General features: G+C 39.6%; 2 protein-coding genes across 3 annotated transcripts in view; one reads left to right on the top strand and one right to left on the bottom strand.

Moving 5' to 3' along the window:
• The window catches only part of NSMAF (neutral sphingomyelinase activation associated factor), a 46003-nt gene extending 37372 nt beyond the window's left edge, over positions 1-8631 (top strand). Inside the window, exons 25-31 of the mRNA XM_063130753.1 lie at positions 794-861; positions 1473-1596; positions 3005-3085; positions 5528-5678; positions 6297-6399; positions 7266-7375; positions 8316-8631. Of these exons, the coding sequence (XP_062986823.1) occupies positions 794-861; positions 1473-1596; positions 3005-3085; positions 5528-5678; positions 6297-6399; positions 7266-7375; positions 8316-8410 (732 nt within the window). The 3' untranslated portion in view covers positions 8411-8631. The remainder of the gene's footprint in view (positions 1-793; positions 862-1472; positions 1597-3004; positions 3086-5527; positions 5679-6296; positions 6400-7265; positions 7376-8315) is intronic.
• Positions 8632-9773: 1142 nt separating this feature from the next.
• SDCBP (syndecan binding protein) lies at positions 9774-25403 on the bottom strand. Of its 2 annotated transcripts, none has more exons than XM_063130759.1 (9): positions 25294-25403; positions 18455-18520; positions 16342-16420; positions 14842-14951; positions 13792-13950; positions 12997-13172; positions 12629-12800; positions 11234-11325; positions 9774-10470 (listed from the first exon to the last, which is right to left on the bottom strand). In XM_063130759.1, exons 2-9 carry the CDS (start codon positions 18503-18505, stop codon positions 10416-10418), a joined length of 894 nt encoding a protein of 297 aa, XP_062986829.1. In that variant the 5' UTR covers positions 18506-18520; positions 25294-25403; the 3' UTR covers positions 9774-10415. The 2 variants fall into 2 exon arrangements, with proteins under 2 accessions (XP_062986829.1, XP_062986831.1); XM_063130761.1 differs by having other exon boundaries at positions 25265-25394.
• Between the last annotated feature and the right edge of the window lie 741 nt (positions 25404-26144).

Below are 26144 nucleotides of genomic sequence, written 5' to 3'. Positions count from 1 at the left end.
GAAGATCATATTGTCTAGATAAGTTGTCATTATTTTAGTTTACCTTTGTTTTTGTTTTAATATTCTCAGCTGTCGAAATACAAAACAAACCATAGTACAGAATAAAATACATGCTCAACTACTGGCATAGGGTTGGATCCAGATTCCGTCCTACACGAACAGAGGGCATGCTGCATAAGAGCAACATCCTTTTCTCTCCTTGCGCAATAACCGTAGAATCCTAATGTAGCAAACTTGGCTCTGGTAACTTTATTTTCTTGAGCAAAGGCTCACAGTCTTGCTTTAGGGCCAGATTTCAATCTCTGCATTTTACACTGCAGAGATTTTCACAGAACCATGCTGTTGCTACAAGTTTTACACAAGCGTATATCTGGATTCAACCCATAGACCCTGTTCAGATGACACGCTAAGCCACAGTGGTTAAGCATTTTGACCTGAAAATTATGGCTTAGCGTGTCATGCGAACCATGATTTAGCGTGTCGTGTGAACTATTCCTAACCATGGTGGCTACATAACCACTGTTTAAACACGCACACTAACCATTTGCTGCAAAAGGGTTAGTGGCCTAGCCCTTCTTTTTTCACTTGGCGTTTACCCTTTGCTTTGTTTAACTGTGTGCTGACTTTTGTTGAGCGTAGCAAAAGCTGTTTGATTTTGTAGCGACAATAGAGTGCTTTAAAATCCTCCTCCTAGGATACAAATCATGCTTGCAATGGAACTGTCTCAGTATGTACTGATATATTCTTGCAGGTATAACATTCAACTGAGCATTGTGTCTTCTTTACATCGTAGGCTTTGTCGTCTTGTTTAATCCTACCAGGTGATTCCACTGTCGTATGTTCTTCATGGGACAACAATATGTATGTGATTTTACACGAATCTAAGTGTATATTTTATAAACTTTTCAGTCAGGAGCGTCAAGGAACCACATGGTTCAGGCAGATGAGGAAAGGGGTGGTGGATTGTGCTCGCCCTCTCCGCCGTGCCATGTGCTGCCACCATGATTGGCCACATTTTCCTCACTGGCAGTGACAGCTGATGCTGTCTGCCTACCCATCCACCCACCCACCACAGAGCATAGTCATAGCGCCTTTTGTCACACCAGGAAAACTGCCAGTGGAACTCTTTGGACCAATGCCTCAGTCTTGTTCCTCAGAGCACAGGATTAAAATGCTGTTTTAAGTTTCTTTAAAAGTGTGGGGGTGGGTGGGGAGGTGGTCCCGGCCCCTCAGGCATCATGAAGTCTGGCACCAGCCCTGGCTTTAATATGACTATATTCAGGAGAGAGAGAAACGAAGATTTTTACACTATATTTGCAAGTCCTATCTCAAAATTGGAAACTTAATTTTAAACTAACTTTTAATATTGAATCAATACATTAAATTTAAATTGATACAAATATGCTGTCTGAAATTAGCCTACTATCCAAAATATTTATATCTCCTCCCTTTTTTTTTTAATTTCCCATTAGTTATTTCTATTCAATAGCCTTTGGAAGACAACAGGACACCTTAATAGGCCACGATGATGCTGTCAGCAAGATTTGCTGGCACAACGATCGTTTGTATTCTGCATCTTGGGATTCAACTGTAAAAGTAAGTTACTCCTTACTTGACCTGAATGTGTTGTGATGAAGCAGTAGAATATGTGGTAGCTGTTCTGTAGCTTTTAATATTTTTGAGCAAGGATTACTAATGTGCTTTCTGGATTTCTCTTCTGGTGCCCAAAGTAACGGACCATAAAATTGGGAGTGGAAGTAAACAAAAACTAAAATCCACACCCTGTTTCTCTCATTACATTTCTTTGCAGGTACAAATTGCCAATTGTGTCTTCTTGAGTGGTATGATTATAGACTCTTTTGGACTAGTGGTATGCTGAATCCTGCCCTTTATTTTTTGGAACCTTTCTCTCCCTGCAAAAGAGGCATTGTTTTTTCTGCCTCTTTCACTGGGATGGGGAGAATTTTGGAGAATTTTTTCCCGGTGAGGGGAGGGTTTCCACATATCTTTTTAAGTGTAGCCAGTCGTTAAGGTGTCTCCTTTCTATTATTTAAACAAAAAACAAAAAAACACCACCCCTGGCACTTGGAGGAGCCTGGCAATTCTTCCTGAATGCCTATTGGAGACCATGTGACCTCTCTCCCTCTCCAGTAGGCATTAAGGAAGAACTCCTGTGCTCCTGCAAGTGCTGGAGGGTGTTTTAAAAAATAAAAAATAGAAAGAAGCCCCCTCAGAAACTGCCTACACTTAATGTATGTGAAAACTTTGTGCCCCCTCCCCAAGAAGAAAATTCTCCAAAATTTCACCTTTCCCAGTCTCTTTCACCAGAGTTTTCATTGCGCCCACCCCCACAGAATGCCAAAAATTGAAGAATTGAAATTTTCAGCACAGCACAATTTGGGACTACACAACTGCCGCATGGAAGCTGTTTTAAAATAATCTCTGCATGGTGGCTGCTTTCTGCAGTGTCTGTAACACGTTGGGCAGCTGGCCATGTGGATTGTGCTTATTCTTACCCATTTCACTGCCAGACATCCCTGGTGGAGAGTGACATGGCGAGTCTCCATACCATAGTGGTAAATCAATGTGGCAAATTGCTTTATGCAAGCAGCTGCCAATGTACAAAGGCTGCCCTGGTGCATAGGTTTGCTTACCTTGTTTAATTATCTGATTCATAGACTGGCAGTATACTGGCCTTCACCGTACTGGCACCCCTCAATTGTGTTGGATTACAATTCCTTTGGGCAAGTGGACTGGGGATGATGGAAGTTGTAATCTAACGCATCTGGGGAGTGTTGGGTTGGGGAAAACTGCAGTAGTAAGTTGCTCTGGCTTTCAAATGTTGTAGTTAATGGTTAAATGAAAGCTTTTATGAAGAGAACCAAGAAAATCACTACAAACTGGTCTCTACTTTCTATTTACCTTGTGTATTCCCTAAATTGATATAATTTGCTGAAAGAGAAGTCGGTATGTGAATAGAGCAATCCCGGTATTTGTGTTCTAGGTGTGGCGTTGCATTCCTGCAGAGTTATTGGGCACTAAGAAACGTTTTGAATTACTTGCTGAATTGGAACATGATGTTAGTGTGAGTATGAAAATGTGTGTACATTTTGCTTGTGAAAGAACAGGCCTGTTTGCACATCACGGCAGCCCAGCATTGGTTAACTTATCCCCAGGGGTGTCGTGTTGTGCCGGTCAGCCACGGAGGCCATTTTTTCATGATGGCTATGGGTGCCCAGCTCGCCATAGCTTGTCCTGTTGTGCAAATCCAGGCAGCGGGGATTGTTTGAGGAGGTTATTTGAGGGTTGTATAACCCTAAAAAAATGGCAATCGTGGGCAGGTAAATTAAGCCATGATGGGCTGTCATGTTGCGTGAACCAGGTCAATATAGTGTTAAATTGTTTGAAATCAGGCTTCAGCACAACTGAATTTTGGGGAGGTGGATGGGAGTCTGTGTAGAGTTTATTTTTAAAGGTGGGAGGTGAGAATTGGTAATACCAGTATACAAATGAAAAAGTGATACTTCCTTAGAATTCCAGATTCTTTAGTAATAAGTATGAAAAGCTAGGGGCCATAGGAAGAAAAGAGACAAACAAACACACACATATGCACTCACATGCTCGGACATACACACAAGCTTTTCCTTTTTTAAAATAAAAATTGTGGTGAATATAAGTTGTTGTTTATACAGCGCTGTCTGTGTACATGGTGCTTCTCAAAGAATGGGAGAACAGGTCCCAACTCAAAGGGACTTGAAATCTAAAACTGCAGGAACAAATCAACCAGCTTCACTTCCTAGTGATTTGGGAAGGTATAGCTGAAAGGGGTGTGTGTCTGTATATTTGAACTTGTCTGGATCTGTATTTCTTCATGAAGTTTTATTTCTGGCTTAGCCAAAATACGTACAAATTTTAAAAGTGTTTTATAATACATTATCTATCATTTGCCTCGACCTTTAAGTCCATGGTTGGATTGCTGAAATGCAGGTGTATAGTGCTATGGGAATACAATAATTCTTCCCTTTATTGTTGTCAAAAAGGAGTCTGGAGACTTCATATAGCAGCAATACCTTTTGCTGATGGTAAAAAAAATAAAAATAAAAATGCATGCAGTGGACCTGTCTTGAAGAATTATGTACAGGGGACTTATTTGTTCATAGTGCGGAGCACTGCCTCTGACCTCAGAAGGGTTTTCCAGAGCAATGCTATTGTCCCTGGATGCTCTCTCAGGGACTATAGGATTGTTCTCTAAGGTGTCCCTCTGTTCATGGAAGTGATTCTGATACTATGGAGTCTCCTGCTGGCAAAGCTGGTTTTTGTCATTTTCCCTCTGCAACCTTCAGTCCTGCCTCCTATGCTGTTCTGGAGGGCAAATCAACCCACCTGAGGAAAGGTCGCCAGGGAAAAGGGGAATTGGCAAACAATCACCTCTTCACTTGCTCCTTCTACCAGTGGGCGTCTCCCGTGAATGGATTTCCGCTCAGTTAGAAACCAAGTTGTATACATACAGCCTTGACTGTTTCAGTGTTCTAGGTTCAATAAAAATGAAATTTTATGGGGAGTTTACTGGAGGCCTTAGAAATGTGAAGGCCCAGAAAAAAAAACTGGGTAAGTTCTGGAAAACCCTCCAGTTACTTTCATTTTTCCCCCATGGACCATTTCCCCCCTGAAAAATTGAACAGCTTTGGATTATGAAATGTCCCTTTTAGAATTTAAAACAACGTATTCATATATTGATACTGAGCCTTTACTGCTCCCCCCCAAATGATTTCTAAAAAACTTTGTAATAAGAATATTTTTATAGAAACACTAGAGATATAAAATATCTGGAAATAATGAAGCCATGGGGGATGTTTTTTAATCCTCTCTGTAAGATTCTTAGCAAAGTTATTTCTTTAATTCCTTATTAAAATTATTGATCTAAAGTATATTTTACTGATAGACATTTATACTCAGTTTCCCTACATGTGAGTAGTCACATTCTTGACACGAAATGGGCACTCCTGACAGATTGATTTTGTTCTATAAAATCCTGTGTTTCTGGTGCTTTAGCAATCAGTGTAGTTCTAATCTATTCAGACAATAATTACAAATTAGCTAAGTTTACTTTTCAAAGTTTTAAAATAATAATTTTATGAGCAAACTAAGTTATACATAAAATTAGGAACAGAAAGGCTGCTTTATGTTCCTAAAGCAGCCATCCCCAACCTGGTGCCCTCCAGACATTTTGGATGATGGTAGCTAAAGTCCAAAATATTTGGAGGTCCCAAGATGGGGAAGGCTGTCTGAAAGCAAGAAAGTGACTTTAGAAATTTAAAGAGCTCTTAAAAAACAGTATTGCTTATTTTTCAATTTCCCCAAAATTTCCATTAAAAAAAATCAGAATGAACCTGAGTTTTTTCCTCCTTGCCTCAAAATATCCAGACATTTCACATCTCTAGGAGACCTATTTAGATGCTTCTTGGACTTTCTCTCTCTATGGTGCTTATATGAACAATGAGTAAATAACATGTACTTAATTATTTAGGTAAATACAATCAACTTGAACGATGCATATACACTGCTAGCATCAGGAACAAAAGAAGGAATCATTAGTATCTGGGATGTTACTACAGCCACTGTGATGCATCAACTTGAGTGCCATTCAGGGACTGTCTCTGATGCTGCTTTTAGTCCTGGTACGTTGCATTTAAACTTAGATCAAGACTTTGTAACTTTAGTACATACTTGCTCTCATATAATGCAGTTTCATTAAGGCCCCCAAATTAACTGCTACCTGAAAAATTTGACTAGCTTGTCTGTCAATGCATAATGAATTTTATTCATTTGTAGCACATTGGAATCCCCTTTTTGTTTCAGGCAACCAGTCAGCTCTTTCAGTTTATAAAAACTTTTCTGCTATGTTCTCTAGAAGTGATACTTTTGATCTGCCATGGGCAAGCAACAAAGTGACTATTTTCACCTCCCAACAAGTTCATTTTCTTGGAGATAAGCTATGCCACGATGCTCTGATGCCTAGGTGGTGGTTCTTTCTTTATTCAAGACAAGTATGTGATAATTGTATATTTAAGAACTAGCTCTATTGCATCCATGTGAGTGAATTTTGGAATGGGGACTATGGATGCAATCCTGTGGATACCTGGTAATGAGTAAATCCCATGGAATTTAATGGACCTATTTGAGTAAACATGCATGTTTCTCTACTAAAGAGAGAGAAAAACAATTATTTTGATGGTACAATGTTTGAATTAAATACCCAGAGTAGATTTTGTTTTATCGATAGTTTTATTTTATAGATAGCCGACACCTACTAAGCATAGGAGAAGATGGCTACTTTAAAGTTACAGATGTGCAAACTGGGATGCTGATCTCTTCTATGGCCTCAGAGCAGCCTCAAAGGTAACACTGCAAAGAGGGAAGTTTTGGAGTGAATTATATATTAGACCAATATTGATGGAGTTTGGAGTCACTTCATCTAAATGGAGAAAAACGTCATTAAAAACTTGGAAGGCATAGGCTGTGTACGTTTTATATAAGAACATATTTTTGTGAAGTGTTTTATGTATATTATCGCAGGAGTCCTCACAACAAACCTGTAAGATGGGCCAATAGTTTTATTTCCTTAAGGCCATTCAGGAAGGTCATAACTAAGCTGTATTTGAATGAAGGAACTCAAGCTCATACCTTTGAAATTAATATATTAATTTTTGGAAATTGTGAATGATCAAAACCTCCTGAATGGCATTCCTAGCTTGAAAAAGTAAAGTGTGATGAAGGGATTAAGTTCCATAAACGGGTGGCTGAAGCACAAACAAAAATCAAAACTTTAGCAATGAGTGTGACTGTTAATTTTTATTTACATTAGCAAAATAATGTGCTTTAGATTAAAAATTTAAGGGGTGTGTGCAGAGCATTAATTGGCCAACTAGTGGGTGGTGGATTTCTCCAGTGGATATATTCAGTGCCAGTATGTCTTGTACAATGAAATGCTCCCATAAGCAATTCTATGGGGAAAATGGGAAGTATTTATACATGGCTACCCATGAGTTCAGTCACAAGAAGAGCGTCTTCCAAACTCTTAGCATATCTTTCTGAAACAAAGTGCTGTATCTCATTAAGCTACTGTTCTGTACCCTGAATCTTGCCCTACATAAATTTAATCCTGGGTATTCATTAAAACATTAGCTAGAATCTGAGGAGTGGGGTTGGTGAGTTAAATATTATCATTGTATTCTAATGTGGTTTACTAAACTTAAATTCTGCAGATGTTTCAAGTGGGATGGCAATACTGTCTTATCAGGAAGTCAGTCAGGAGAATTGTTCGTTTGGGATATAGTTGGAGGGAAACTAGTGCAAAGAATCTCAGGACATACAGGTGAGGTTTATCTCATTTTTTTTTTTAAAAAAAAATCAAAAATACGTTGAAATCTTTAAATACCGAGAAATTAAAGGTGCAATTCTATTGATTGTGCTCTCGTCACTTTGTAGCTCCCGAACTTGGAGGCTTCAAAGTTTCCTATGGCATACTGGACTGAATCCTGAGTCAGTAGGGGCAGCAAAGGCAACCTCCACTTTCACATCCTCCATGTTTTCAGCCCAACTAGTGAGGAGTAGGGAAGAAGACTCGGGATCAATCGTATCCTGGCCTCTCCAGTCTCCTCCCTTCCCCTTTTCCTCTGAGGCTGCTTTTCCAGTATTGGAGAGGCAGCTCACATGGTTTTCTCTGCACCCACTGTGAGGGGGAGGGGTCAGAGCTCCAACTCCCTTTCTGAGGTTGAAATTATGTTCCTGACCTTGGAGGGGTTTTCTGAGCCATCCTATAGTCCCTGGGCCACTTACCCAGGGACCATAGGATTGATTGCTCTCTAGTAAACTGATCCTAATGTTTGCTATGCCAGGCAGTAAGTGCTTAGGATAAAGTGCATTTATGAGTGTATTCCTACTTTGATGTATTTTGTCCCATAGAACCTGGTGCTTGAAAATTGAGATTGCATGTGTTTCACATTGGCTTTACCTGGGTTTTAATTAGTTTGTCGTACTTCACCATGATAAAACCGCAGAGCTTGTTTTTCAAAATACAGGTTTTTAGGTGAAGTTCTAGAATACATGAAAGATGATCTTGTAAATAAAGACATTAATCCAAGTTAGTTGCAGCTGTGACCCAACTTTCTCTGAATCAAGGTATAAATCTACATCTGTAATCATTTTATAACTGCAGCAGGGTGTGGACTATAGGTGTAGATGTTTCAGGTTACATCTAGGAATGTGATAAGGAGTCAACTCTGTCTTCTGACCTATATCTGTCTCTTCCTTAGGTGCTGTGACTTGTATGTGGATGAATGACCAATGTAGCACTATAATCACTGGAGGGGAAGACAGACAAATCATTTTCTGGAAACAGCAGTACTAAGTGCCTTCCCCCTCAAACACATCCAAGATATTTTAAACCAAACTTTTAAAAGGACCTTACTCAAATGTAACAATGCCTGCTGTAGCTCAGATAAGGAGTATCGGTTGCCTCCAGCTGAAAACTCACATTACAGTGTCCCACAGTATGCACTTATTTGTTTATGGATGTAATTTCAGCTTGGAATGTTTGCCTAAATAAAGACGTATTTTTATGTAACAGAAGATGTTCTAACTTGTGATAATAATAACCTACATAATAACGAATAGTATCCACTAGCAAAAATAGGCTTTGCTCTTGCCCTGATTTTAGTCTGCGCATTCATTAAGATACTTCACTTCAAAGTCTTTCTACTTTATTAGATATTCTTGGGTAGTATCCAATAGGGTGTGACCTGCCCCTTCCAGAACCTCCACAGGTGTTGGGGCTTGTCTCAGAAATGCTATATTGTAGCCACACATGGACTGCTCCTATTGGGTACTACCCCCTTATGTCCAGCTGACCTTATTCTTTGAGATATTCCTTACAATGAACACTGAAGCTTTACAAGGTAGTGCTTGTAAAATCCAGACTGGCTGTTTTGTATAGGATAGTGACTTCTAGTAGGAACAAAAAAAGCATCTATCTGTAAAAACAGTTAAGTCCCTGTGGATTTTACAGTTCTAAACACCTGCTTAAAAAAGTCTTAATCATACTAAAAAGGCTGTGGCTGTAACAGGCAATGGACTATATCCAAAGATAGTTCTACTTAAGAGTAGATCCATTGAACTAAATGGGACTTAAGTTAGTCTAACATTGGATATAACCAATTACCAACATACTCCACAATTATGGTAAAAACTATACAGAGAGATGTGGAGTGTATCACTAAAGAATATTAAAGATTTTATGTATTTATTACATTTCTATACTGCCCAATAGCTGAAGCTCTCAGGCCAGTTCACAACAATTGATCTTAATTTAGTTTTGATAAATCATTTGAGTAGCATCAGATTCTCCTGCTACAACAGACAGCACCAGGCTGTTAAATCTAGATTCTCCACTTGGTACAAGCAACTAATGTTTTCAAGTCACTTCCAGAATAACTATGCTACAATGCTTTTTAGGTTAAGTAACTTTAATGCTTAGGAATCAAGATAATCATAGTTGAATCGTACATTAACTGCAACTGGAAAATCTGCAAGCCAGTTACAGCACTCCCCTTCCCCAAAACAAAAGTCTGAAGCCACCTCACAAGTGACATAGTGAGCTCACAAATCCAACATCAGGGATCATAATTTCACATGGCAGAGGCCTCTTCTCCAGCCCCCTGGGCTGCACTTTCAACACAAAGGGGAATTGAGAGAGATCAGTCGGTACAGTGTGCCATTTTTTAAAAAATGAACTTTTTTGCAACTTTATTTCTGATTTAAGATGGTTAAGGCAACAGAATATAAGCATTTAAGAATGACTTTGTACGAGCAATAGAACAAACTAAATGCTCATGTGTACATTTTACTATTTAAAATGCCTATGGAATGATAAATACTATGCTCAGCTTAACTGGCATGCTTTTGTAAACAAGATTACTAGAACCAGTTAACTAGCACTACAAGTCATAATTGTAAATATCCTTGCAAACAGAAGGGTAGTAGAAAAACTAATTTCTCTTGAAAAAGTACAAAGAGCGGCAGTATACACAAATCACAGCAAATACTAACACTTGCAAGATAATTAGTTTTCTTCTATTCCAATGGTTTATAGAAAGTGTTGAACTATACAGTATAACCTTATGAGGAAAAAAGCATACAACTTGTTGTGTCAAACTAGTATAAGGCTACAAAATCCATAGTTTGGACAAGGTAATGTGTTGGATTGGACATTCCCAGCCATAACATAATGCAAATGCTCAATGCAGCATCTCATCTTGGCTTTAAAGAAAGGCTCATGTGCAGAACATAAATGTTGCAGAGTAAATAGTAGCCAATGTTTAGCAGTGTTTTCATTACAGATGCATCCAAAAGAATTTTTAGACTTCAGGGATGGTGTGATCCATTAGGCTTTTCATAATGCTTGAAGCCATCCTGAAAAAAGAATTAATTTCTATTAACCATTAACAGAACATGGAATAGTTATACATTCCAAAGCCACAAGAATACCAAATATAGGTGAGCAAAACACTGAAGTCATCTGTGACAGGACATGGTACAAAGACCACACATACTTGAAACTCTCTTAGTGCTGAAGCAAATAGACTGCATTTCCTAATCTCTATGTAGGAAAAAATGTCAACTTTGTGCCAGTATGCAGCAGCTTCCCTATCCACACACTTGCATCAAAGTTGGTACTCATACTACACTCCTCCACTGATAGAAGCTTGTTCATAGCATAAACAAACTTGTACAAGGAAGCTTCTATCAGAGGAGGAGCGTAGTGTGTGTGTTGTCTTTGTTGCCAATATGTGGATAAGGCTTATACCAAGTCAAATTATGTTCACTTTTTAATATAACCTTGAACAATGAGCACATGCTTAAATCTCATTAAAATCAAGAGCACTTAGAAATGCTTAAGCTTGGTGGGATTTGCCTGCTCAGAAATTTCTATCCAAATTGTCACTTGAGTGCTTTGATTTCTATACTCAAGTTCTCCACTAATTTTGTTAGATACATTCTAATTTTATATTAGATAAAGTTGGATCACAGACATAATTTCCAACTCAAATGTGATTTACATATTTCTATTCTGGACAAAACTCAAAGTATGCTCAGACTGTTTCCCATCCTTTCACAAGATGGGCTTGTCAGTTACTGCACTTAACTTATTTAAAATAAAGTATTTTACACATACCTCTTTATAATGTGTTCAAAAATCTGGGAAGGCATGAGTGTGATGGTCACTACATTTCCAGCCACTGTCAATATGTCTGCAATTTGGGAATCCTGTTAATCAAGATATATAGTCATGAATTCTGAGAACCGTAGTGCTCAGCTAAATAGTACTAACAAACTTTATTGTAAATAAACAATAGTCAGCTGATTTCAATGGTTCTTTTGATTAAAAAATAGGGACTAAATTCTGAACAGCAGTTAGCACAAAATTGCAATTTAGCACTCATCTGGCCACCTCTTCCCTACTGCTACCCATCAACCAGGTACAGACCTACATTTGGAGCACAGCTTATCTTCTGTTGCTACCATTATTGTCCTCTCGTTGCAAGATACAGGATTTTCAAGGCTAGCAGAGGACTAGTAATAGAGATAGCGGATTGGATCCAGATTTAGCCATACTTGGGTAGAACCAATGAAATCAATGGGACTTTAGTTATAAACTATTTCAGTCGGTTCAATGATGAAGTTTGGAGGCAAATGCCATACATTTCTAGTTTTCTTTTACTAGCAAGGAGAGTAAGAGACTGCCTGATCTACAGAACTCTGCCAACTAGAATGGCCAGCTAGGCAAGCAGAACAGAGGGCTGCATCCAATAGAGCTGCTTTGCCTGCACTTGGTTCCACTGCATTCGCACAATGGGACATTAGCAGTTCTAAAAATAATCCTGGAAATGAGCAGAAATACTCATTTCTGTAACAAACTGGTCAGCAGAGCTCACTTCTGTGAACTCCACTGAAATTGAACATTTCTGTTTGCTTCAGGAAGCACTACAGTCCCATTGCACCAGTGGCAGGTTCCACTAATGTGTAGCTCAGTATTGGATACTGCTGTCATGGGAGCTCTTTCCCCAGAACAGCACCAGGAAGTAGCTGCCAGGAAGGTGGCAGGAGACAGTGATTTACCCCCCAAAAGGCAGAACTCTGCTTTACCACAACAGATTATTAAAAATTTGGAATCCATGTACATAATGGCCCAGGATTAAATGAACATAGTCCCAAAGATTATATACATTAATAGCCATTTGGAGTAATACAGATTTCCTAATCTTTCTCACGTGCCAATGTATTGTACAATCAAGACAACGTCCCATACAGGTAGCAAGTTTTCTGGGATCGTGATCACTGACAACAGGAATTAGACTAAAACAGCAAGTTGAAGACAGAAGGAACACAAGCATGAGTTGACATGCCAAATCATTCTTGATAGTAATACTTTTAGCGCTTCATTGTTTTCTACAAGCGAGGGAAAATATATAGAGAGAAATACTTTCACATATGCCTTGTTAGCTTAGCAGAATAGTACTTATCCTCTCTAGAAGACAATGTTTGTATTTAAAGAAAACATGCTACTCACCTTCAGGCCAATTACATTCTGTCCATTAATTTCACAAATGGTGTGTTCTGTCAGAAGTCCATTTCTAGCAGCAGAACTGTCTTTTACTATTGAAGTTATCTTTCCATTTTTGAATATAAAGCCAACATGTCCTGTGCTGTCTTTGTGCATGGTAATAGTTCGTCCAAAGGGCCTATACAAAAAAGTTCAGAACTCATTGTCTAGGATATTTACTGAATGTAATACATTGCCAAACTGATTAGTCCCACATTAGCTAGCCACATATGGAGACTGTGATATGAAGTTTAACACAGAACAAACTTACAAACACTCATCAACCACCCCCAAAATAGTCATTAATAGATACACAACATTTCTGGAAGTGTTACCTGTCACGAATAATCATTGAAATTCTGTCTCCAGGTGCTTGCTTCAGAACTTTATGGGCTTTATCAGAACTCCATCCTGCACAGTTTTCACCACTGATTTGCAGAACCTGGTCCCCAAATCGCAAACCAGCCAGTGATGCTGGAGAGTTTGCTTGAACCAATTGAACAAACATACCCTAAACAAAGAAATAAATTGCACGTTAAGATAAGCCGTACATCCAATATTCAGCCAAAGTATTAAAAAATGCACAAGAGAAATAGGGAAGAACACATTTTTATTTATATAGCACCATCAATGTACACGGTGCTGTACATCACAGGTACATCTGCAAACAGCTACCACATTTTCCCACCAATGCCAGCATATTATATGTTCTGGTTTAATGAACATTTTTCCCTCTTCAAAAAAAAAATTCTAGTGAAAGATGTTCAGCCAATATTTGTCTCTTTTATCAGTAGCATAATTAGCTTTTTGTTATCTGTGAAAAGGCTCCATTTAAGAATGGTAACAAGTTTTTCTTTGATCTTATAAATGTAATGCATTAAATCCTTAAAAAATGTGCTATCTCTTTTACAGCAGTAATCTATATTAAAACATTCAACAGTTAAATAAATAATATGATAGGTGATATACTGATCATGGAGCAGATTAACCGACCATTAAGAAAACTGAAGCACACAAAATTCAGCCACAAAGAGACATTTGGATTAGCAATTCTATTATATCTTGTCCATTTTCAACTCTAGATAGCAGAAGTTAATGGGTCAGAATAGCATACATGATATTATACATACATTGTCCACTGATTTAAGACGAAGACCAATTTTTCCATCCTGATCTTTACACAAGATTATTTCACGGAGTCCTTGCTTAATTTCTGCTCGACGAATTCCAACATCATTTCCAGTTACTGGAGCCACCATGTAATTTACTGCAGAAGGCCTTGCAACGATCTGAGAGATAGAAAACTTATATAAATAGATTAAAAACAATGGCAGAGTCAACTCATTTACAGGCCTTTTGATTTAAAAGGGACAGATTCATGAGAGAAATTCCAAGACAACAGTTCCTCAACAACTACAGCAGTCACAGGACTGGAGTAGTTTCAGCTGGACACACACATCCATTGTTTTAGTAGAGCACTTTGGAGGGAGAGGGGGTACTTGTGCAGAGAGGTATTTCTGTTCTTGCCTTCCTAGACTCCTAGGCTCAGTTCAGACAACACGTTAGTCAGCACAGTGTGAAAACTCCACTCAACAGTTGAGTTTTTAGGAAGTACTCCCCACACAACATGTTCGAACTCCACCATTGTGTGATGGTGGACTACCATGAAGTTGAATAAAATCCATTGCAATGTTTGACAGTTCCCCCACCCACTCTCCTTCCCCAGTCCTCCCATCAGCCATTGTTGCAAAACACCAATCTTGGCGGGTCTCCTTTAGCTGCTCTTGCCAGGGAACTCGGTAACCTGTGGGAAAAGTCAACTCAACGGAAAACTCCATGGAGCCCTCCACATAACACGCAACACAACGGTTGTGCAGAAACTTTCCTCTGCACAGTATGGATATTCAACGTGGAATGTTTTCCCAAAACAAAACGAAAGACTCCACCATGGGGTGGAGTTTTCCTGCCAGACAACACATTTCTCAATGGTGGTGTAAAAACTCCGTGGAGTTCTAAAACCACTGTTGAGAAACATGTTGTCTGAAGTGAGCCCTAAAGAGGGAAAAGATTTAAGGGGGGAGGGAATCAATTGAAGCATGCATCGTCTTTCAAAAAGGCAATTCGATCCTCAAAACTCAAGGGAACCAGAAAGAAATCCTGCTCACTGGGCTGATACCTACCCCCTGAGAATTTGCAGCAGGAACCATCGCCAAGTTTCTTTGTATCTCTTCTTCATTCAGGCTTAGACCCATATATTGAGAAAGTTCAGGATACAATTTTGGATATAAATCTATAGAAGGTAAAAAAACAATAAGCAATAAACTATAATCACCAGCAGCGGCATGGGCAGGTTGAAGTGATACCTCTGTCCTCTCTCTTCTACACATGGTGAAATCAAGAGCAAGTCTGTTTTGAGCAATCCCATCTCTCCCTTAGAACATGTAGAAAGTTATCACTGCACTTATTTACTTATCTGAAATTTATTCAGATCCCTGATTCCCTCTGTGCTGGAGAGAAATGGCTACTACAGGAAAATCACAGGATCAATGCCATACTATTCCATTTCCAAGTATTCTCAAATTTCAAGCTGATTTTAGAAGTATTCAACTCGGTTTAATTCACTTTACAGCAATATGTTTACATATGCAGCAAATGTAGTATAATATTTTCTAGATACAAAGAGTGTAATGGAAAAGTTCACACACTATACCAGACTGTTTTTTTTAAGGATTAAAACTCGTATAATTCCTTTGTTTTGAAATAATATAACTAGATCACCATTTAACAACTGCTTTATCTATCTATACCCCATCCTGCCTTCTCTGCAATCCCTGTTCATTCATGAAACTTTGGGAAACAGGTATAATTTGGAATGTGTAATTTAGAGGTGTTGAACCTCTTTCAGCCTAGAGCCAAATTCAATTTCAGATAGGTTCTCAGGTGCCAAATCACAGCTGTGAACAGGGCTGGAAGCAAAAGGGGACAGGGCCCAAAATCCCAGCGTATTTTAGCTTAAAACTCTTTGCCAGTGTGGTGTAGTGGCTAAAGTGTTGGACTGGGAGTTGGGAGATCCTGGGTTCTAGTCACCACTCAGCCATGGAAAACCACTGGGTGACTTTGGGCCAGTTACCGACTCTCAGCCCAACCTATCTCACAGGTAGGATGTGAGGATAAAATGGAGAGGAGGAGGAATATGTATACCGCCTTGGGTTCGTTGGAGGGGAAAAGGTGGGATATAAATGCAATAATAAATAAATAACCTTCTAGAATGGGAAAACAATGCGCAAAAGCCAGAAAACCACCAACCTATCAGTTATTGGGGGAAAGCGGACAGGGCCATCTGAAGAATATTGGATGGTTGGATTTGGCCTCTGAGATTGAGGTTCAACACCCCTGGTGTAAATAAAGGTAAGATCGCAACAAGAACAGAGAAATGTATATAATGACCACAAGTATAATAATACTCTTAATAATACTTAAGATTCCCTTTGAAACCAATGAAATGTATGCCATCATGTCAAGCACTATTCAATTAATGTGGCTAAAACTTGTATTTTCTGTCCTTTAGATTTTTCAACTAGCCTTGTTAAAGAAGTAGAAGAATGCATTTTTGTAAGATACATATTCAGTTCCCACCCCTTTACCCACTTCTTTCATTTTTCCATACTATAGTGACTTACTTCCATCTTGGAGCACAGGGGCAGAGGCTTCAGATAAAATAGCTGGATTGGCTGGATTTGAAGCAAAGGATGTCTGGGCCTGGAAGGAAAACACACTTTATGAAGTTTATTTAAACTTCAAAAAACAGATTTTATTTGATTTGTTAAAGAATAGTGTATAGGTAAATCATATTTGGGACAAGTGTACATTTGCATTGAGCTCATACTGTGCAAGACAAACTAGGTTGAAGGAAGCATGCCTCCAAGGACTCAACTAAGCATGATGTATGAGATCCACAATAAAAAAAATCCCACATTTGTTAATTTCAGTGCAGCCATGTTGGGCTGTCATTTGATCAGCGAAATTACATAAGGGAAAATTATTTTAAAAAACTGGTCTCTCCTCCCCTCCCTGCGTACTTCCCTGGTCACATTTTTAAAAACAACAACAACCAACCCTGTAGATCTTAGTCTCAAGACCTTCTCCCACACCTTATCTAATTTGATCCGAAATATTAATATATATGATCCTTTCCTTCAAGTTCTGCTCAATATCATAACATCTATTTGAAAGGTTCCAGATTCAGAATTCGTCTACTGTTCAGCTAAAGCATCATTCATTAGTGTTGTTAAGAGAGTCTGATCTGGTCCTACATCTCAGTGCTGCCTAAGAATAATTTCATGATACTACATGTGGCATTCTAGAGGCTGCATGAACAGCCAATGTTCTTGTACATCTGCATTATGGTACACATTGCACCATGTCCTGCTTGTTCATCCCTGGCCAATGGCTGGTTGGCCACTGTGTGAACAGAGTGCTGGACTAGATGGACCCTCAGTCTGATCCAGCATGGCACTTATTGTGAATGATCCATAGCAGTCACCCATTCCACTGCAGGCTGAAGCTTTTCCAGCTGACCAAATGTGCCAACTGCTAATTGGTTAAGATGCTACTGTGTATAAATATATTTGCTTTTCACACTGCCAGGGGAGAAGTTCTTTGTCTGCAGGACTCTCTCCATACAGCTGTATTACACTCAATAAAACATAGTTGTCTTACAACCAAAGTGTATGTTTATCCTTGACATTATGCTTATATAGGCCAGCTGCAATCTAAGAAAAGAGGACCTTTTCCTCATTTACTCAAGTCCTGATTACATCCAGACTAGACTACTATAATGTACTTCATGTAGGAACTGCCATTCAGAAGTTTCAGAATACAGTCATTCAGATCCTAATGAGATCTAGGTGTTGGAGCAAACTACACCAATTTTATATTAGTTCCACTGTTTACTTATTCACACCTGGACCCAATTTATGCTGATCTTTGCCACCAGGTTATTTGAATCAGTATATTCTAATAGTTACAAATAACAAGTTAGAATACTTGCTTGCTCACAAAATGCATTAATTTCAAAACAGAAAACCTAATTTATATCAATCCACCCTCCTTGGGGGTAACTTCTCTTGAGATCAATGGACACAGAAACAAAGGTGAGGTGGCATGTAGCCTTATTCATCTTCATTCTTTTGGAAGCAAATACACAGGATGAACAATTATTCCCATCAGCTCATAAACTAGGCAAGCAAAACAACTCTTCTCTTATCCCTTAGTTACTTTTACTTTTCATTAATATGATTTATGTCTGACCATCACAAAGTTATTTGGAAGCATACTGAAATACCCAGAAGTTTATTTGATATCAGAACTCACAGGCCAGACTCAAAAGAACAATGCAGCCACTTAGTTCCATAGAACTTAGCAGCTTTGGAGTTGTGCTTCTTAAATATCAGTTCCCAATAATGCATGATTAATTTTCAAACAATGGATTTCAAAAGCAGTTTGTAAATGGAAAGCAGAGGGAAACTAAAGTAATATTAAGCCAGTTTCTTTATTGGGTGAATACATATACTTGGACAAGCTTAAGTATTTAGGGCTCTGGATGGCTATAATAATTGAAACAATTATTATACATACATAAATGAAAGCTAATATTTACACAATCATATTTTTATCTCCTAATCTAGAATCTACACTTAAATTTGTTCCAGACACAGAATCTTCAAACTATGATAGCTTTTATCTTTAACAAAAAAAATCATAATTTTTCCTATAAAATATATTTTGACATACCTGAATTACTTTGTCCACCTTCAAATCTTCCAGGGAAGGATACAGTGACATTTTCACACAATTTCACTAGAGGAAAAATAGATATAGAAGAGTCAACTAAATGTCTGCATCTTCATTTTGGATGTAATTCAAGAAAAGCATGAATTGTCTAATTGACACAGCTATATTTGGGATTAGGTCTTTTAAATTTCTATACATTTCTGATTGTACCATTTAAATTACAGCACCATCCTATGAACGTTCACTGAAAAGCAACTTCAACTGTGTCCAACAAGGGCTTACTACCAGACATGTGTTTATACCAGGAATAAACATATTGGTATTCTCAAGATGCATTGGACTACAACTCACCTAATGACTGACCATTGAAATTATGTGAGTAGTAGTTTAAATCATCTGAAGGGGATCAGGTTGCATACTGTGGTTTGTAAGACTACACCATTACTTATGCTCCTCAGCACAAGTAACTTGTAAGAGACAGATTTGTTACTGTGCCTGTACAAACCTATGTGCTCACATTTGTAGAGGAAACAGGGCTCTATAGCTTCCAAGCTAACGCCTTCACATGTGTGCGCTGTGGCTACACTTGACTATTTAGCTTGAGAAACATTTAAACACACATGCCCACTAGTTGGAAAACTGTCCTATCAAAACCACTGTGACCTCAAAACATGATCCCTAAACCTTAGGGAACTTTCCAGAACAATATCTAATGGAACATGCAGACCTTCAGTATGAAAGAAAAATCATAGAAGTTTTGGATGCTAATTATTTTATAAACAAATACATCTTGCAGAGTTCAGTCATAACTGATGCTCCTGCTATTCAGGAAATAGAATAAAAAGAGCATTTGGGTGGCTGAAATTCATTCTCTCTGCTACACAGTCCAGCACTTTTAAATAATTGATATCTAGGCCATCTCCCTCCTATGCATTAGTGAGGAATATTTTTATTATTATTTTGCTTCCTGGAATCCAGTAGCAAAGACATATCTGTGCTAGAAATTAGTTCATTCCCACTATCCCACTAAAAAACCTCCATGTTTTCACTATGTTAATTTATGGATTCTTGCCCCTGCCCACACCCATCATTCTCATCTGAGAGAAGCCATTTACACTGGGAGTTGGAGTGTAAAATACATAACTACCCATTCCAGAACGTCCTCCTCCACTTCTTCCAACCATTGGTCTGAAAAAGAAGACAGAGTTGTTTAATAAGGCCACTGATTCATTTTTCCAAATGACATCTGTGAAATTTAAACCATAGAGTGTAGGATTGGTAAGACTATAGGAGGGCATGTCACTAAAACTATATGTGCCACTGCATGTAGATTTTTCTTTGTTAACTTTCTTTTCATCAGTAACGTAGGGCTCTAACAGTCCTTGGGTAGAATCAAACCATAATATGTGTGCACAATGATTCTACCCAAGGACTTTTAGAGCCCTACGTTACTGATGAAAAGAAAGTTAACAAAGAAAAATCTACATGCAGTGGCACATATAGTTTTAGTGACATGCCCTCCTATAGTCTTACCAATCCTACTCTATGGTTTAAATTTCACAGATGTCATTTGAAAAAATGAATCAGTGGCCTTATTAAACAACTCTGTCTTCTTTTTCAGCGAAGTGGAGCCACTTTCATAAAACAGGACAACCACCCACTAATGATCTATTTAGATGGCTCACTAGTTAGTTGCCCAATATAGAGTGGTTAAAAAGAGGAATTTCTTGCATTATGTCTTATTATAATGATTTTACTTATCCTTGCTTTTTGTCCTCCCTGTATTTTGTCCCTTGTGTCTTGCAAAATCTGTAATCCACCAGCAAATGTATTTGCATTATGAAGCCTTAGCCATAGATGACCTAGAAGAAGCTAACAAGCTTAAGTTTTAAATTGCTTTAAAGGGGGGGGAAATGACTCCATTTTAAAAAGGAAACTATGAAGCAGTCATTATTCAGCAAGTGAGACGTCATGTACCTGAGGGTGTCTCCTTGTTGTCTGTCTTATCTAACAAAAACAAGAGCCTCGGCTTCAGTGCAAAAGTTAGCTTACAGTAGAGCAAAGGGATTGTTTAACAAAGATTAGCTATGTTCCAGTGTTACATTCTGATTGGTTCATGCTGCTACTGGGCACTGCCCTTTGCAGGCTTCAAATGCTGTACTGAATTCCTTGCTTCTCTGACTCCTCAACTTCAAGAGACCAGACCTTGATTACTAATCAATAAAGCGCTTTTGTACCCTCTGTCGCTGAAGTGTGGAGTCGTGCTTTGGGGCTGATTGGATCCTGTCCCTGGGTGAAGAACATTTATCTAACAGGTCTCCAATAGTTTATTAGACAATATTGTCTCTTCCCTACTCTACATGACAGAAGCAGAAAGAAAGACACAAACACAAAATCCATCTTCTCAGGCTTGGCACACTCACTGGCTGCCAGCCTACTTATGCTTCTCTGCTGTGGCACCCCGGCTGTGGAATGAGCTCCCTAAGGAGGTTCGCTTGGCACCTACATTATATGCTTTTAGACGCCAGGTGAAGACCTTTTTATTCTCCCAGCATTTTAACAGTCTATAAATAAATTTTAATTTGGTGTTTTAAATTTGTAATTTTGCATTGCTGTTTTTATCTGGTTGAGCTTTTATATTGTATTTTATATTATGGTTTTATACTGTTTTATACTTTGAATGTTTTTAATTTTTGTGAACCGCCCAGAGAGCTCCGGCTATTGGGCGGTATAGAAATGTAATAAATAAATAAATAAATGCTCAGAACAAAGCCTTCCGCTATCTTAAGTCATCAAGCGTGTGCAGGCAACTTAGGAGAAAAGGCAGTGATTTCTCTCATGCACTTGGATAAAATGAAGGCAAGAAAGAACAGGATAAGGTTTCCAAAAGCCATTTAAAAAAATAGCTACAAAATTTGAAGTATGACTACAGCTACCCAAAATGACCTTGCTTATGTATCACATACCAACTTAACCTTATTATGAACATTTGATTTTTTGGAGACAAAAACAATTATGTTCTCACTAATAACCAAGCTTTTAAAGTATTTCAGGATTTGCATGTAACCAAGGAGATGTCTGGCAACTAGCCAGAGCCTAGAGTACTACAAAATACAAAACCAATGTATCCAAGGAGATCAAAATCCTCAAAGATTTCCCAGTATTTCACTCCTTTCCTTAGTCCTACAAGCTTTTAGGAACCCACATCTATGTTTCCCCATGTCTTACTTTGGTGCTGATGTACACCATGAAAACTGATCTTTGAGGCTATCTAGGCAATGTGTGACTTCTTCAACGTTAGCAGTATTCACAGTGCTATCAAATTTAATTTATATGTAAGTGGGAAATTGCCAAGGAAGTCCAACACAGTCACCTCTAACTACAAAAGCGGAAATCTCAAGAATGAGGGGAAAGTTGAAAGGGAAAGTCAACATAGTAAAAATCTCTCCAGAATGCTTGGGGTTTACTCAAAACAACCATCATAAAAGGTTAGCTAGAAGGTACCACGAAGTCCAAGAGGCCACTAGCGTAACAAATAGTGTCAAGGAAGGCATTAGAGAAAAGACAAATGGATGTCTTCGTTAAATGGATGTTGTGCCCATACAAGGTGAAATGTAAGCAAATAAAGGAATATGAAATGCAAGCACATAAGGAATACAAAAATTTGAGATGCATATCAGTAATAACATTAATAAAAATATTTAAATACATCAGAAGCAACAAACTGGCTAGAGAAGCAGTTGGACAGTTAGATGATGGAGGTAAAGGAGTAACAAAGGAATATGCATTTGTGTTTACAGCAGAGGAAGTACAGCACATACCTGTGTCTGAACTTACATTTTCAGTCTGAGCAACTGAGACAAATAGTGTGACAAGAGATTAAGTTCTAAACCCTTAGTTTGCTTTTTCTCTCCTCATCCCCTTTTCCTTGTGTGATATATCTTTTAGATAGTAAACCTACATTAGGGTGACCATATGAAAAGGAGGACAGGGCTCCTGTATCTTTTACAGTTGTATTGAAAAGGGAATTTCTGCAGGTGTCATTTGTATATATGGAGAACCTGCTGAAATTTCCTCTTCATCACAACAGCTAAAGCTGCAGGTGCCCTGCCCTCTTTTAAATCTGGTCACTCTAGTATAAGCTCCTGCACTTTAACTGTTGTGATGAAGAGGGAATTTCACCAGGTTCTCCATACATACAAATGACACCTGCTGAAATTCCCTTTTCTATGCAACTGTTAAAGATACAGGAGCCCTGTCCTCCTTTTCATATGGTCACCCTAACCTACATGCCATATAGTCACCACCTTCAAATGATTTCTGTTCTACATCATTCCTAAAAAGTTGTATTTTCATATATATAAATTTTATATGTATTCATTGCTGTGGATATATACAAATTCATGTATTTTTAAAAAAGAAATTAAATGAAAAAAAACCCTCCAAGATTGTAAACCTGAAGGTTCAGAGATTGCCTTGAGTATTTTAATGGAACCTTTAAGCTGCTCTGGGAGCCTTTTTTTGGCTGGAGAGCAGGACAAAAATGCCTTAAATCAGGGATTGGCAAATTTGCAGCCTTCCATAATGTTTGACCTACAACTCCCATTATCCCTTACCATTGGCTATGCTCGCTAGGGATAATGGGAGCTGTAGGGCAAAATATGTGGAGGGCCACAGGTTGCCCATCCCTACTTTAAATACAAGAATAATTACTTAAACCCAGTAAGGCTGAACCACTCCAAAACACACGAACACAGATGGCCTGAAATCTCAGGAACATCCACTATATACCAACAATGGCAAACACCATTAAACTGACCCAGGAACACCACATATTGGTTTAAATCCAATGTTGCACTGGTGGATGTCTGCTAGCGGATGTAACTTTTCTACCCTCCCCCAGAACCCACCCACCCACCCACAAACCTGATCCAAAGGGCTTCCCAGCCCTCCAGAGCACATTTTTCAGGGCACACAGGAAGCTGCAGGAATCTTCCCCACCCAGTTCTGTGATGGAAGCAGTTTCATCCGTGGAATGACAGCACTGGATCCCACCTATTATGTGGCATGAAAACCACATCAATGTTACTTACTTCCAAGTAGCGTGCTTTGAAGAGTGCAACCCTATTGCAAAAGCATTAGCCAATTTTGATAAAATGTTTTATTTTAAAGCAGGGTCAGGGAGACTAAATACTGATATCAAGTGTTACAAATCAAACGTTCCTCAAAACAGCTTAAGGATATATATTCCTATCAGAAACAGGAAACATAAACCTATGGCATTGACATCACAGTGACTTGGCATTCATTTTAAAAAAGAAATGCTAATACATCATACTGACCCTTTCAGATGACATGCTAAGCCACAGCGGTTGAGGATTTTGAGCTATACATTATGGCTTAGCGTGTTGTATGAACCACGACTTAGCATATTGTGTGCGCCATTCCTAACCATGGTGGCTTCATAACAACAGGTTAAACACTACATTTGCTATAGAAGGGTTATCAACCTAACCATGACTTAATGTGTCGTCTGAACAGGCCCACTGTAATCAATTACAAGGCACTAGTTTCTCTGATAATTTATGCTTTTAAAAATGCTTGAATTCAAATCTACTGTGGCCCAATGTGGAGGAAAAGAAGTCAGCCAACATATTAAGTGGACTATGATGGTGTTTTTAATTCAAGGAGTGTGTGTGTGTGTGTGTATATATAGATGTACATTTAAAAGTGACAGCATAGAATCTCTAAGGCCTTTATAATTCTGAACACTCTTACTAGAAAGTAAACCTCATTAAACGCAATAGGGCTTACTTCTGAACAAAACATGCATATCAGCATTTATACCAAAACTACCAGCATTCATTTCCTTTCCAAATACACAGAAAGATGACAGATAATGTACATACTAAAATAAACGAAGTTAAGGCTCCCCATCAAGGCAGAAGTCACAATATGATAGTTGGATTGCGATTGATTTGTTATAAAAAAAAAATCGGGCTCATCCTATTGACATTCAAAATTTACATATCCACAGGAATGAAAAAGACATCCTGCGTCCCACAAAATCAGAACCACTTCCTTCTCCCACCTTTTAAGTAAACATCCTACGTAACGAAACCGAAATAACCGAGTCTTCGTCATCTCATTCTGCACAGTCAAAGCACTGCAGTGTCGTCCCCCCCCCAAGCCTCTTTCCTTAAGATGATACAAAAAAGGGAGACCCACCGAAGCTGCCGCGTCTACTACCCCGTTTTCCTCTCTCGTCACTCAGCCTCGGTCTCCGCCCCGCGCTGAGGGAAGCCAGACAGACAGGGCTGAGTTATCAAGCCAGCCTGCCCGCCCGCCCCCCGGCCCCCCACGCAGAGTCGCTCCAAAGACTGGGCGCCCAGCCAAGGTGCTCCCCTCCTTCCCTCGCGACACTCAGAAGAGGGGCTCCGATTCCCGCCCCTTTTCCCAACCGAGGAGGGAGGAAACGGGCCCGCACACCAGGGCGCGGCCCTTTTCCTTCGGGTTCCGAGCCGCAGAGCCCGATTTGTAGTCCAGAAGCGAACGCGTGAAGCTGTAACCAAGGCGGGCCTCTGAGCATGTGGAGAGCGCGCTTCCTTCGCCCTTGAGGGGCTACGGTTACCGCCCAGCCCGCTCCTCTGGGTCAAGCGGCGCTCGTTCCCGGGCGAGCCCGACCCTCAGCCCCCGTCCTCTTTCTTAGGGAAGCTGCTCCCTCATCCCGCCTTAAGGCCCCCGAAGCAGGGAAGTGGGCCCGGCCCACTCCGCCTCGGCCTCCCCTGGCTGCCCCGCTTTCTCCCATACCGGCTCCTGAGGAGGAACGAGCTGCTCACCGAACGAGGCGACGGCCTCAATTTCCAGACCGTTAAGCGCCGGGGCGACTCTGAGGCGGAGGACTCTCTCCAGGTCCCGGCGTTGCCTCTGTGGAGCGGAGGAAGACTAAGCGCAACCAGCTGGAGGGGGAGCCTTACGCGCATGCGCCGCCGTCGGGGCACTCGTGACGCCCGACGGAGAGAGGATGGGGGTGGGGGGGAGTCAGGTTGGCTGTGGCTTTGCGTCGCCTTGCCTGAAACGTCTTAATGGACCTCGGGGGTGGGGTGTGTGTGGGTGGCTTCCCCCCAAATGGGCCGCGGACCCGGCTTCTCACCTGTAAGAAGGGAGGGATGCTCCTTACAGTTGGCTGAGCCCCTAAACCAGAGATGGACAGGACGGGCTTCAGCCTCATGGGATCTACTTAGTGGGGTTTTTTCTTTCCTAGAATTAACGTCTACTAGAAAGAGGTGCAAAATAAAGCAGTATTGGCAGTTTTAGTTTTCAGTTCCTTTCCTATTTATGCCCAACATGGCATTGGCCTTTTTCTACAGCCGCTAACGCACACTGGGGTTGATATTTTCATCAAGCTGTCCACCACAACCCCAAGATCTCTTTCTTGGTCAGTTGCTGTTAGCTCTGATCCCATTAGTTTATACTTCAAGTTGGGTTTTTGTTGTTGTTGTTGTCCCAATGTGTATCACTTTACACTTGCTTACACTGAATACATTTGCCCATTCTCCCAGTTTGAAGAGATCCTTTTGGAACCTTTCACAGCCCTGTTTTGTTTTAATCACCCTAAATAATTTGGTGTCATCAGTAAACTTGGTCACTTCACTGCTCACTTATAATTCCAGATCATTTATGAATAAGT

Source organism: Elgaria multicarinata, chromosome 7 (genome assembly GCF_023053635.1).
Source record: "Elgaria multicarinata webbii isolate HBS135686 ecotype San Diego chromosome 7, rElgMul1.1.pri, whole genome shotgun sequence".
Classification (NCBI taxonomy): Eukaryota; Metazoa; Chordata; class Lepidosauria; order Squamata; family Anguidae; genus Elgaria; species Elgaria multicarinata.
The sequence above is the reverse complement of the archived record's forward strand: the minus strand, read 5'-3'. Positions and strand labels throughout refer to the sequence as shown.

Coding starts and splice junctions, on each gene's coding strand:
- SDCBP (XM_063130759.1), bottom strand. CDS start 18,505: ATGTCACTGTATCCTTCCCTGGAAGATTTGAAGGTGGACAAAGTAATT. Junction 12,801..12,996: donor TCAATGATTATTCGTGACAG/GTAACACTTCCA, acceptor TTTTTTGTATAG/GCCCTTTGGACGAACTATTA. Junction 10,471..11,233: donor TTTGAACACATTATAAAGAG/GTATGTGTAAAA, acceptor TTCTTTTTTCAG/GATGGCTTCAAGCATTATGA.